General features: G+C 35.4%; 1 protein-coding gene across 5 annotated transcripts in view; it reads left to right on the top strand.

Moving 5' to 3' along the window:
• SENP7 (SUMO specific peptidase 7) overlaps nt 1–13,211 on the top strand; it is a 158,889-nt gene that overhangs the window by 142,033 nt on the left and 3,645 nt on the right. For all 5 annotated transcript variants that reach the window (XM_020999860.2, XM_020999859.2, XM_020999856.2 and 2 more), the window contains 2 exons: nt 11,237–11,280; nt 11,683–11,751. In XM_020999860.2, coding sequence (XP_020855519.1) covers nt 11,237–11,280; nt 11,683–11,751 — 113 coding nt within the window. The remainder of the gene's footprint in view (nt 1–11,236; nt 11,281–11,682; nt 11,752–13,211) is intronic.

The raw sequence follows: 13,211 nt of genomic DNA, 5'->3' as shown, positions 1-13,211 counted from the left end.
TTGATTATTATTGCTTTGTAGTATAGTTTGGGGACTGGCATTGCTAGCTCCCCTTCCTTCTCACTTTAAAAAAATATTTTCTTTGAGATTCTTAACATTTTGTTTCTCCAGATGAACAAGATTTTTTTTCTTGTTCTCTAAAGTAGACCTTCTCTACCTTTGGCAGTTTGATTGGTATGGCCCTGAATCTGAAATGTAATTTAGGTAGTATTATCATTTTTATCATATTGGCATAGCCCAACCATAAGCCATTATTTAACTGTTTTTATTTTTATGAAGAATCTTTTGTAGTTGTATTCCCATAATTCTCATGTATGTCTTGGCAGATGGTCTCCCAGATTTTTTTTTATTAATGGTCTTATAGTGATTTTGAAAGGAATTTTTTCCCTATGTCTTCCTGCTGGGTTTTGTAAGTAATTTACAAAAAAGGTTAATGATTTTTGTAGGTTTATTTTATATCCTATTACTTTGTTGAAGTTATTTTTTAGTTGATAATGTAATTCAATCCATTATCACTTGAAAAAAGGAATGATTTTGTTTTCTCTGTTTATGCTTATTTTTTCAGTTTCTTTTTCTTGTGTTAGTGATTTTGTTAAGATTTCTAGTTCTGCGTCAAATAGTAGTGGTAACAATGATCTTTGCTTTACCCTTGGTTTTACTCAGAAGGCCTCTAGACTATATTACATATAATGCTGGCTCTTGGTTTTAGATAGATCCTTTTAATGATATTATGTAAAATTCCCTTTATTCCTATGCCTTCTGGTTTTTTTTAACATGATGAAGTATGTATTTTGTAAAAAAGCTTTTGCTGCATTGATATAACCATGTGATTTTTGAATTTTTAAAATTGCTATGGCATATTATATATATATAATTTTCCCAATATTGAATCAATTCTATGTTCTTGGTATGAATCCAACCTGGTTATAGTGTGAAATCTTTTTAACATGTTGCTGTAGCATTGTTGGCTAATATTTCATTTGATATTTTTGCATCAGTATTCATTAGGAATATTGGTCTATAGTTTTCTTTATCTGCTTTATCTCTCCTTGGTTTAGGTATCAAGACCATAGTTCTTTCATAGAAGAAATTTGGTAGGATCCCTTTTTTCCTATTTTTTTTTGCAAATGATCTATATTGGTGTTTCTCAAACTGTGCTGCAAGGAACTCTGAAGCTCCCTAAACTTAAATTTTTTTTTAAACTGAACCTTTTATTGTTTGTTAATAGAAATTAAAAATGATTTTAGAGGATTTTAGTAGAAGGGTTCTACCAAAGTTTTGTTTAAACTGCAGGATTCTACCACTGTGGAAAAGTTTGAGAACCACTGATCTACATATTATTAGAATTAATTATTATTCCTTGAATGTTTGATAGAGTTCACTTGTAAATCCTTCTGGTCCTGAGTATTTTTCCTTTTGGAGTTCATTTGTGGCTCTTCCCCCCGCCCCCCGAGATTAAGTTTTTAAAATCTCTATGTTTTGTTTTGTTAAATTTGGACAGTTTTGTAAATATTCATTTCATTTAAATTATGAATTTTATTGGAATAGAATTTGGCAAAATGGTTTCTAATAATTTGTTTTATTTCCTCTTAATCTCCTATGGATTATCCTTTTTATTTTTGGGAATTGGTGGTTTTGTTTTCTTTGTTTTTTTTTTATTAGATTAGTTAATGGTTCATCTGGTTTATTAATAAAAACAACTTGTCCTTTTATTGATCAATTTTTTTTGTTTTAAATTTTGTTTATATCTTAATCAAAATTTCTGGATTTTTGTGTTTGATTTAAGTTTTTAAATTTGTTGCTTTTCTTCTTTTTTAAAAGTTGCATCCTAAATTCATTGAAATTTTATCTCTCTTTTGCTGATGGAATTGTTTAAAGACATATTTTTCCTTCTGAGGATTGTATTGTCTATATCCCTAAAGTTTTAATATATTGTCATATTATTGTTAACTGTCTTTGATGAAATCATTAATTGTTTCTACGGTTTTGTCTTTACCTATCAATTATTTAGGATTAAATTAGCCTCCATTTAAGCTTGATTCACTTCTTAAGATCCCTTTACTGATCATAATTCTAATTGTATTATAGTCAGTAACATTTAATATTTCTACTTTTCTGCATTTATTTGTGAAGTTTTCATATCCTAGGATATAGTCTGTTTTTGTAAAGGTGATGTGTCCCACTGAAAAATGTACATATTCCTTTCCCTTTCCATGTAGTAATTGCCAGACATATAACTTTTCTAAAATTCTATTCAAGTCATTAACTTCTTTCTTATCTATCTTTTTGTTACATTTGCCTAGGCCTGAAATGGGCATATGGAGTAGGTGAACCACTATAGCTACTATATATTTCTGTCTATAACTCAATTACCTTTTCCTTTAAGTATCTTTAAATACTTACCTGCTAGGGCATTTGGTGCATATATAAAGGACTGACATAGTTTCATTATCTCAGGTGACTTTAAGCATAAATGTAGTTTTCCCATTTACCTCTTTTAACTCTATTTTTACTGCTCTCTTGCCTCAGGTAATGCTTGCTATACTTGCTTATTTATTTGCCTGATTCATAATAAATTTTTCTCCAGATCCTCGTTTTTATTCTGTATGAATGTTTATATTTCAAGTATGTTTCTTGTAAACAACATATTGCTATATTCTGCTTTCTACTCCATTCAACTATCCTTTTCCATTTTATTGCTAAGTTAATCCCATTCATATTATCAGTTATGATTATTATGTTTCCCTCCATCATAGCCTCTTATTTGTTTTCTTTTTTTTTCTTGTCTAGCTCTTTATTAAGAAGAGGAATGCGGTAAAAGAGAAAGAAAGTGATCAACAGAATACCTAGGAGGAACTTAATACATATTTATTTCTTCCAGATACTCTTAAAGTCCTTGTGATCATGTCACCTTTTTTTGTTTTTTAAATTATTGACACTGCTTCGTCCCATTATGGATTTAGGTTTTCTTTTTTAGGTTTTCTTCTTGGGTATCTCTTAATATGTAATATTTCTTCTTTGTGTATGATGGGTTCTGATTTCTTACATCTACATCCTCAGTTCCTAGTTTGGAACTTTGTGTCAGGGTCCATTCACATTCTCGGCCAGGGTGGTCAAACCCTATGGAGTATTGTCTCTGATTTTCAGGACTCCTACTACTGACTTCTACTTCCCTTTGTTTGTCTATGCTCTGAACATTGTGGTCTTCAGGTCCTCCCACAGCATCACTAATCAGAATCTTACAAGTTTCTAGCCCCTCTGGACTGTCTATAGTCAGAGTACTGTGGGCTTCTCACTTCATTGGAGTGTCCCTAGTCAAAGCACTGCAGGCTTCCAGCTTCCTTGGCATATCAAGAGCACAGTAGGTTTCTGTCCCCCTTCTCACCTTACCCCATTATACCAAATTAAAGTTCTATATGCTTCTTCAGTAATTGTGCTAGAAGGCTTTAGTTCTGTTTACCTGTGCTCATGCAGGCTTTCTAGTGAAGCCCGTTTCCCACTGCCCACAGGTATCTTGCTGCCTTTTTGGTACTATCCTGGGCTGTATGTAGGAGCTTACTGGTTTGATTTTTTTTTTAAGATTTCTCAATCATTATTTAATCTTGTGTCTTTTAAAAAATTTTTTGCTGGAGTATATGTGGGAGAGCTGGGCTCTTGTACAACCATGCATATTGCCATCTTAACTGGAAGTTATTTTTGCTGTTTTGTGGTACTATGTTGCTTGCTCATCATCTTCCACCATCCTTCTATATAATGTATGCAAAGACATTTGTGCTGGTATTGCCTTTGTTTGCTGGGTTATTTTGCTTAGAAAGTAGTTAAAGGATTTGTTGACTGGGGCAGCGTCTGTGCTCTTTTGGCCTCTTCATTCTGGAAACTGATAACCTTGGTTAAACTTCTCTAAGATAACTAAATTCAATGTCTTTACTTTTATTAATTTCTCATTTTTCAAAGTCAACACATTGCTTAAATAGGTTGGATTGAAGCTATTGTAATTGCATGCAGCTTTGTCTTATTTGTCTATTCTCATTTGACATTAATATTGACCATTTCTGTAGCCAGTTGATCTGTCAGAACAAAGGGCTAATTTTGCGAGGAATACCAACTTAGGAACCAATATGTAGGCAACTTCATTTTTGTGATGCTGTTCCCTGCTTGCCATGCCCAAAGCATTATGACTCTCTTCTTGAAACATGTATATGTATATTATATTCATATAATATGTATGTAACTGTAGGTTTGAGGCTTCTGAATAATCTAATATCTTTCATTTATTAATTATGAACAATATTTTAAAAACATATTCATCCTTTTCTCCTGTGCTGACTTTTGCATTGAAGTAACCAAATCTCAAGGCGTACATGTCTCCCTAGAAATACTCACCTCCCAACTTGCTTGCGCCTTCTTAAATGGGTTAGATTCTCTGTGGGTCTTCACTCCTAAAACAATAGCTTACCCGCCCCCACAGGTACACTTAACTTTCATAGTTACACAGTAAACACAACTAATTCAAAGCAAAAGCATTTGTTTAAAAAGTCACAATAAGAACAATAGCTATGAAACACTCCTTCCATTAATCTAGAGTGTTCTCTTCTATATATACACATGATACTAGTGGGAATTGTGAGCACAAACTTAGTTTACTAGTAAGGAAAAAGGCAGAATTCACATTTCAGATACTACATGATCCTGATCTCCTTTCTCTTCTTATGATTTCCTCATGCAAGGTTATCCCTAAACACAATATCTCTAAGGGGTAAGTCAGTCAGGCTCTCTGGGTATGCTTCTCAAGGCAATTTGACTCTTAACTGCCAGGGATAGTTTGTTAGTGAATTGATAATTGACTTCTTTCCTGCCAGAGGCCATGCTCCATGAAGTTGCTTCCTGCTTTAAAGTTTTTTGCCTCCTACTGGTCTAGTAGCTTCAGTGAAAAACACCATACCTCGGGGCAGCTAGGTGGCGCAGTGGATAGAGCACCGGCCTTGATGTCAGGAGGGACATGAGTTCAAAGCCAGCCTCAGACCAAACACTTGACACTAGCTGTGTGATCCTGGGCAAGTCACTTAACCTCAGTTGCCTAAAAACAAAACAAAACACACACACACACACACCCCATAGCTGCTGGGGACTAGGAAGAAGAGAGAGAAGTCACTTCTTTCTCCTTTCCCTGACTTCTGGTAACAGTACAGGAATCATACTCTAAAAGCTGTTTCTTATCTCAACTCTCTTAACTGTCTCCAGAGTTGGCTAGTTTAGATTCTGAAACACTTTCAAGGGTGTGGCCAGTCTTCAGCCAGCCAACAAGAAGCTCCCTTTCTAACTCCATTAGGGAAATGTCTTCACATTTTGTAAAGGAATAATGGTTATGTCTCTGTATTTCATTTAATACATTAGCATGTTGTTACCAGATTTTTTTGTCCCTTACCTTATCTGATTCCATTAGCTGGTCTGGGGGGAGGAGATCATGACTGCAAAACAACTCTCTTCCACTACAAAAATGTATGCTTCCATTTGGTTTATAGGATTCTGTCACATTTATTATAGGATTACTCTAATACTTCTTCTTTTGTGGCAGATATTGGAACATAAGCTAAAACTGTCTTGCTGTTGGTTTCCTTGCCTATATTCAGCCTGGGCACTGCAAACCAAAATATTCAAATGTCTTATGAAATGATATTTTTTAGAGACTTGATGAAACTGGTTCTGCCAATTATTTGGTACTAATACCAATTTATTTGTCTATCCAAAGAGACCTGTGAGCCATCTTTCCATTAAGCTGAAACTTATTTATGTCTCCTGGTTTCATTTTATAGTGAGAATTTGCAAATGGATATGATTTCATTCCTCTGAATAGTGTATCAAATTGCTGGTCATTGCGCAAATATTTCACAGCTAAAGTAAGACCATTTAAATTACTGTTAATAGATATTCTAAAAACTTGGTAATTCTTTGCATCCTTTTCCTTCTTAGGTAGGCTTATTCTCAGATAATAGGACCTCTGTGTCTAGGACCATACTGAAACCTGCCAGAGCCAACACTATGTTGACAGAACCCAGGATTACTTCTGTACTATCAGGAGGGAACTGAAAAATAATTAGTGAACTTGTCTCTAAGTTTTGGAAAATTACTTAAATTTTCCAGACTGGTTAAAAAAAAGCCTATTTTAGGTCTCATCTGACAGGATTCCTTCTAGAAAGAGGAAATAGATATTTGCGCAATAGATCTGATGCCTGCCACAGAAACATGATATAGTAGTGATGGGGGATTTAAGTTATCTGGACATTTACTGAAGAGCAGTACAACTCATAATAAAGTAGAACAAATAACTCCTTGATTTGCTTTAGTGATAATTTTATCCTTCAGAATTCTGTTCTGGATCCAGTTCTCATGTCAGGGCTGCTGGGAACAATGGAAACCCTGGTGGATGGGGACTACTCCCTCTTAGAGTTTGTGATTGTGAAAAGGGAGGAAATTTGATCATAGTCTGACATACACTGTAGATTTTGGGAAAGCACATTTGAATGGGTTCAAAGGAAAAGATAGTTAGTTAGGAGTCCATGGACTAAAAGGCTATATGAAAGTCATCCAAGGAGATAGAATGAAATTATGAAGATACAAAGGAAAACAATTCCAGGGAGGAGGAAAGAAGGAAGTACCTACTATGTGCCAGGCACTGTTGGGCGCTTTACAACTATTTCATTTGATCCTCACAACAACCATGGGAGATAGGTACTTTTATTATCCCCATTTTCAAATGAGGTAATTGAAGCAAACAGGTTAAGTGCCCAGGATCACAAAGCTAGTGTCTGAGGCAGTATTTGAACTCAGGTTTTTCTGACTCCACGCCCAGGGCTCCATCCACTGTGCCATCTGGCTGGGATTTGTTTGAAGGGACCCATGTGGATGCACAAGGAACTTGTTAAACAATTTAAATTTTAAAAAGAAATCTACAGAAGTGGAAGTAAAGCTAAGGAAGAGAGAATGAATGTAAGAGCATCATCATTCTGTAAAAATAATGCCAATTGTGTAGAAACTCAGAATGACCTGAGGCTGGTGAGGGAAACTAAGATGATAAAAGGAGGGTTTTCACTATATTGGGAGCAAAAGGAAGTTTGTTGTTGTTGTTCATTTGTTAGTCATGTCTGACTCTTTGTGACCCTGTAGACCCTATTGCCCATGAGGTTTTCTTGGCTAGGATATTGGAGTGGTTTGCCATTTTCTGGGTCACACAGTAAGTGTCTCAGGCCAGATTTGAACTGAGGTCTTCCTGACTCCAGGCCCAGCACTCTGTCCACTGAACCATCTGGCTGCCTCAAAAGGAAAATAAAGAAGTTATTGGGCCTTGAGAGAGTGGAGGGAATGATGAAAACTGACAAAGGAGCAAAGCAGAGCTCTGCTCAGTTCTTACTGACTTTCTATTATCTCTGTCACTGGAAGTGACAGAACAAAAGTGACTTAATAGGAAGTTGCTACCCAGGATAAACTGACACTGTGACTGGGCAAGTCAGTTAGCTTTTTAGGGCTGTAGACAAATCTCTAAGTGTATAAATTGCAGAGAAAGTTCTGACATATTCAAGTCAATTACACTATCTCTATTCTAGAGAGAATAGGGAGCCACTGGAATATATTGAATAGAGGCATGACATAGTCAGATATATGCTTAAGGAAAACCAGATTGGCATCCATATATAGGATGAACTGCAGTGGGGAGAGACTTGAGGTGAAAAGACAATTAGGAAGCTTTTGTAATAATCTAGGTAAGAATTAATAAGGGCTTGAACTAACATGGTAGATGTGCAAGTTGAGAGAGAAGGGTTTGGATGTGAGAGATATTATGGAGGCAGAAATGGCAAAATTTAGGAAATGATTGGATATTTGGGGTGAAAGAAAGTGAGGATTTGAAGATAACATTAAGGTTAGGAACCCAGGGCACTGGAGCAGAGAGGTGATGCCTTCCACAGAGAGAGAGAGAAAAAAAATTTAGAAGGGTACAATTGTGGGGAAAGATAATGGATTGTTTTGGAAATGTTGAGTTTAAAATGTCTTTGGGATATTGACTTCGAAGTGTCCAATAGGCAATTCATGATGAGAGACTGATACTCAGGGAGGAGACTGAAGCTGTACATATATTACATATCTATATTTATATCTAGTTAGATAGATATAGACAGATGTATGTATAAGGCATCCGCATAGAGATAAACTCCTGGGAGCTGATGAGGTCAGAGTGAGAGAGTGTATAAAGAAGAGGAAAGGACAGCAGGAGAGCCTTGGGCAACACCTACAGTTAAAAAAGGGTATGCTATAGATTGTAAGCAAGTAAAGGATACTTGACAAAGTAAAATTAACTGCCTTAGATGATTCTCAAGTACTGAAGAAAATAGCAGGTATGATTGCTGAGTCACTGCTGGTGATATTTGAAAGATGATGGAAAATGTATAGAGAGTACTGCAAGATTGGAGATGATATGATTTTATTTTTTAAGGAAGACAACAGAGTTTGCAGATTGTTGATTGGTAAGTTTGACTTCGATTCTTGGGAAAATTCTAGAGTGGATCACTAAAGGGTGCTCTGGGCTAGACCTGACTTAGACCAATCCTTTGGTAGTTTAGATTCAATATTGGAACAAAATGAGACACTTATAGATCATTCAGTAGTTAACAAAAGCAGGTTTACTTATCCATAGCAGGAAGATATTCGAGAAGGAAATACGCTGAGGACACTTTGAATCCATTCTTCTGAGAGAAGCTACTTTCCCTGAGTTTCCCATTGTGGCCAAGCATGGAAGAGAACCTAGAGAGGCTCATGGCTGTTTTGTGCTCAGGCAAAGAAGAAGTGATGTCAACACCTGAGCCTTTAGTCCCCTGAGCCAGTCAAGTCCATAGGGTTGTTTCAATACATTTAAAAAAATACTAGCATAATTTACAGAGGGACAGGGATTAGGATATTGCTTCATCACAATTGTAGATGTCTAAAGGACATCTAGAGAGTAGTGATTAGAGATAGCCAGAATGACTTTCGTCAAGAACAGGTCATGCCAGACTATGCTCATTTCCTTTTTGATAAGACTACTAAATTAGTAGATGAGGGACAATGCTCTAGATATAGTTTAGCTATATCTTAGCAAAACTTTTGATAGAGCATCTCATACTATTCTTGTGGAAAAGACAGAAAAATATGGACTAGATGAACCGCAGTTAGATGGATCCAAAACTGGTTAGATGACTACTCAAAGAAGAGTTGCATTAATGATTCAATATCATTATTGCTATGGATCTCCAGTACAGTGCCCTAGGGAACTGTGCTTGACCATGAGATATTTAACATTTTTATCAATGACTTGCATAATGTCATAGATGACATACTCACACAATTTGCATTTGACACCAACCAGAGAGAGATAGCTTATATATATGACAGAGTCAGTATCTAAAAGGACCTTAACAGGAAGTATTGGGCTGAATCTAGTAAGATGAAATTCAGTAGGGATAAATATAAAATATTACACTTGGGTTCAAGTAATCAGTTTCATTAGTATATAGAGGAATCATAGTTAGTTAGCCATTTGAAAAAGATCCAGGCGTTTTATAATAGAGTACAAGTGCAACACATCTCAACAGTGCAATGTTTAACCAAAAAACTCCATCTTGACTGAATTAGGAAAGACATAACTTCCAGGAATAGGAGGTTGTAGTCCCATTGTACTTTGCCCTTGTCAGTCCCATATGAAATATCGTGGTCAATTCTAGGCACTAAGAAGGGTATTGAGAAGCTCAAGATTGTTGAGAGGAGGGAAGCCATGATGGATTTGGAACTAGACTTTGTCACAGTTTGAAAGGACTGGGGCATGTTTAGCCTAGAGAAGAGAAGATTTGGGGTGTTGTTGGTGGACATGATAACTCTGTAAAGATATGAAGGATTGTTATGTTGAAGTGAGTTTAGACTTGTTCTGTTTGATCCCAATGACAGAATCTGGAATAGTAGTTGAAAGTTGCACAGAAGTAAAATAGACCTGATGTCCTGAAAAACTGAGGTACAATCAGAGTTGTCTAAAAATGGAATGGACTACCTTGAGGGGTTATGGATTCCCCCTCCTTGTACATCTTCAGCTGGATGACCTCTTTTGGATATAATACAGTAGGAATTCCTTTGGTGTATAAGTTGGATTAAATGGCTACTAAGGTCCTGTCTAACTCTAAAATTCTGTGATACTGTGGATAGATAGCAGGAACAAGTCATTCCTCACTTTGGGGAACAGAGTGAGGACCTCAATAGGTTTCACAGGCTAAAATGATGGCCCTGATAATGATAAACTTCATAAAAATGAAGTTTTCTTGGGATATAAATGTAAAGACCTTCACTCTGATAAAAAATAAAGGATGGGGAGGCATGTTTGTAGACAGTACTTCATGTGGAAAAGGTAGGGAGATTTTAGTCATACACATCTGTGACAGTGTGACGTGGCAGCCAATAAAACTAATGTGATCATAAAAATATGGTGTCCAAAACAAGGGAAATTATAGTCTTGCTGTACTCTATCTTAATCTGATCATATCTGGAGTATTGTTTTCAGTTCTGGGCACCACATTTTAGGACATTGTGAAGGTGGAAAGCATCTAAAGGAGGATAGCTTCAAGAAATTAGGGACTTGAAGAAAAGAAGTCTTCAGGGGGACTTTCTAACAATCTCAAGATATTTGAAGGGCTTTTTGGAAGAGAAATTAAACTTACTCTGCTAGGTGTCAGAAGTCAGAAGTAGGAGCAGTCTTTGAAATTCAAGGTAGGCAACCTTAGGTTCAGTGTAAGAGAAAACTTCTTACTGATTAGAATTTTCCAAAAGTATAAAGAGCCATCTTGTTAGATATTGAGGTTATCCTAATAGGTACCTGCTTTCATTAGTAAGTAATGGGTCCCTCATTTTTGGATTTTTTTGATCAGAAACCAGAGGACTGCTTATCAGTCATATTTAACTAGATTATCTGTGAAGTCTCTTTTAACCTTGAGGTGCTGTGATTTTAACAAAAATGACTAATATCCTATTGATATGAAAAAAATTAATGTACCACCAGACCATTAGCACTTTTGAAACCAGAGGTATTTTAGACGTCTTATTTTTTTTAAAAAAGGGATTTACTGTTTCTACTAGAAATATTCATTTATCTAAATTAGAGAAATTGGAGAAAATTGTGTAAATTGGAGAAAAATGTGTAAAAAGTAAATATGTGATGTTATTTCAGGGTACCCTGAAGAATACATCAGAATTGAAGAAAATGTGTAAAAGGTATGCACATCCTACAGAGAGTTAAATACATATCATGCAATTAGTTTAGTCCAACAAGCATTTCTTGAGTACTGGGGACTTTGCTGGGTATGGGGCACACAAAGACAATAGTGAAACAGTCACTATTCTTGGGTTTACATTCCACTTGGGCAAAGCCAGATGTTCATAAAATAGAGAGTGAATACAAAGTAACTTCAATCAGGAGAGAACACAAACAACTCAGGGGGATTAGGAAAGGCCATCTGTAGAAAGAGACACTTAAGCTGTGCTTCAGAGTAAGATAGGGATTCTGCGAAAAAGGAGGTGATATTGGAGATCATCTCATGTCTGTACAGTCTTGTAGGTAGGAGGCAGTGCCATGCATGAATATATGCTGATAACTTTTTCTTTTGTTTTCCACAGACCATGCATTCTCATATTAGACTCCCTGAAAGCTGGTTCTGTACAAAATACAGTTCAGATTTTGAGAGAGTGAGTAATATTATTATAATTTCTATATGTCTATTTTAAAACTCACTAGGTCTCTAAGTTTCAGAACAGTTGCTGATCTGCATCGGTGGAGGAGCTTTTCTTATTGAGAGTTTTTGACAGATAAATTTGCAACTCCAAGCCAAAAGAAAAGACTAGTAATATGTCAGCATTTTGTTTTATTATGTACTTAGGTGAGGTTTGCTATTTTAGCATTGTTATGTACTAAATATAAAGTATTTTCTCAAGTGGTTTTTACTAAAAGTCAATGAGAAACTGACTAGTATTAGCAAGTGAAAGAAACATTTTGAAAAATATGTATCTACTAAATGCTTATGATTAAAAAGTGCAATTTTTTAAAAAGATATTTTCAAGATGCTAATTTTCACAAATTAAAAAAACTTCTTAATTGTAAATTAGCCTTGCTTTTCACCATAAATGTAATTTCTTAATTTTAGTTATCTCTTTGCATTTTTTCTAATTGCCTTTTCAGTTTACTTTGTAGCAAGATTTATGAACTTATTTATGTCTTTAAATTTTGAAAGGCCACTGTCATTGATGTTTGAAAGAATGTGAATAAAGGGAGAACAACTGCAGGGTTTGAGAAGGGCAGATGTCATGATTTAAAAAAAGGCGGTGGAGGGGCAGGGAAGAGAGTGGAGTCTTCAAACCAGAAATCACTGAGCTTGTATTCCTGGCAAAATTCTTTAAGTTTTTATTAAAGGAATGATTACTGAATATTTATAATAGGAAACTGATCATAAAGAACCAGCATAGCTTCATCAAGAAGAGTTCATTTCAAATGAATTAATTATTTTTTTTGACAGGGTTCCTAGAGTAAAAGACCAGAAGAACACTGCAAATATAATTTACCTAGATTTTAACAAACCATCTGACAAATTCTAGCTTCTGTTCAAGCCAGAGATATATGGGTGACATGAAAGTACAATAGGTAGATTTGGAACTGGCTAAATGGCTGAACCTCCCTCCCCTCCAAATTAGTCAATACCTTTTTAAGATTTCCAGTACAGTTTCCCAGGGATCTCCACTTGGATCTGTGCTATTTAACATTTCTGTTAGTAAGTTGGACAAAGACATAAATGGCATGTGTATTAAATTTGCTAGAGTCATAAAGCTGAGGACAGTTAATACACTGGATGGGAGAGTTAGGATTCCAAAAGATCTTAACTGTCTAGAATGTGGAGCAGCATCTCCTGAGGACAATTTTAATAGGATAAATATAAAGGCTAATACTTGGGTTCAGAAAGTCATTGTTATGAATACAAGACAGGGGAGTCTTAACTAAACATCAGTTCATCTGAACATTGGGCTTGAATGTAGATGTATTAAGTTATGCTCATTTAAAATTTTACTTATATGTATAGTGCTTTTTAAAAATCTTGATCTATAAATTAATATGTCTGCACAAAATTGTGCCCTAATATTAATTAGGGGGAAAAAAT

This window comes from Phascolarctos cinereus, unplaced genomic scaffold, assembly GCF_003287225.1.
Source record: "Phascolarctos cinereus isolate Bilbo 61053 unplaced genomic scaffold, phaCin_HiC Scaffold_726;HRSCAF=1367, whole genome shotgun sequence".
Taxonomy (NCBI): domain Eukaryota; kingdom Metazoa; phylum Chordata; class Mammalia; order Diprotodontia; family Phascolarctidae; genus Phascolarctos; species Phascolarctos cinereus.
Note: the sequence above shows the minus strand (reverse complement) of the source record. Positions and strands in the feature narration are given on the sequence as shown.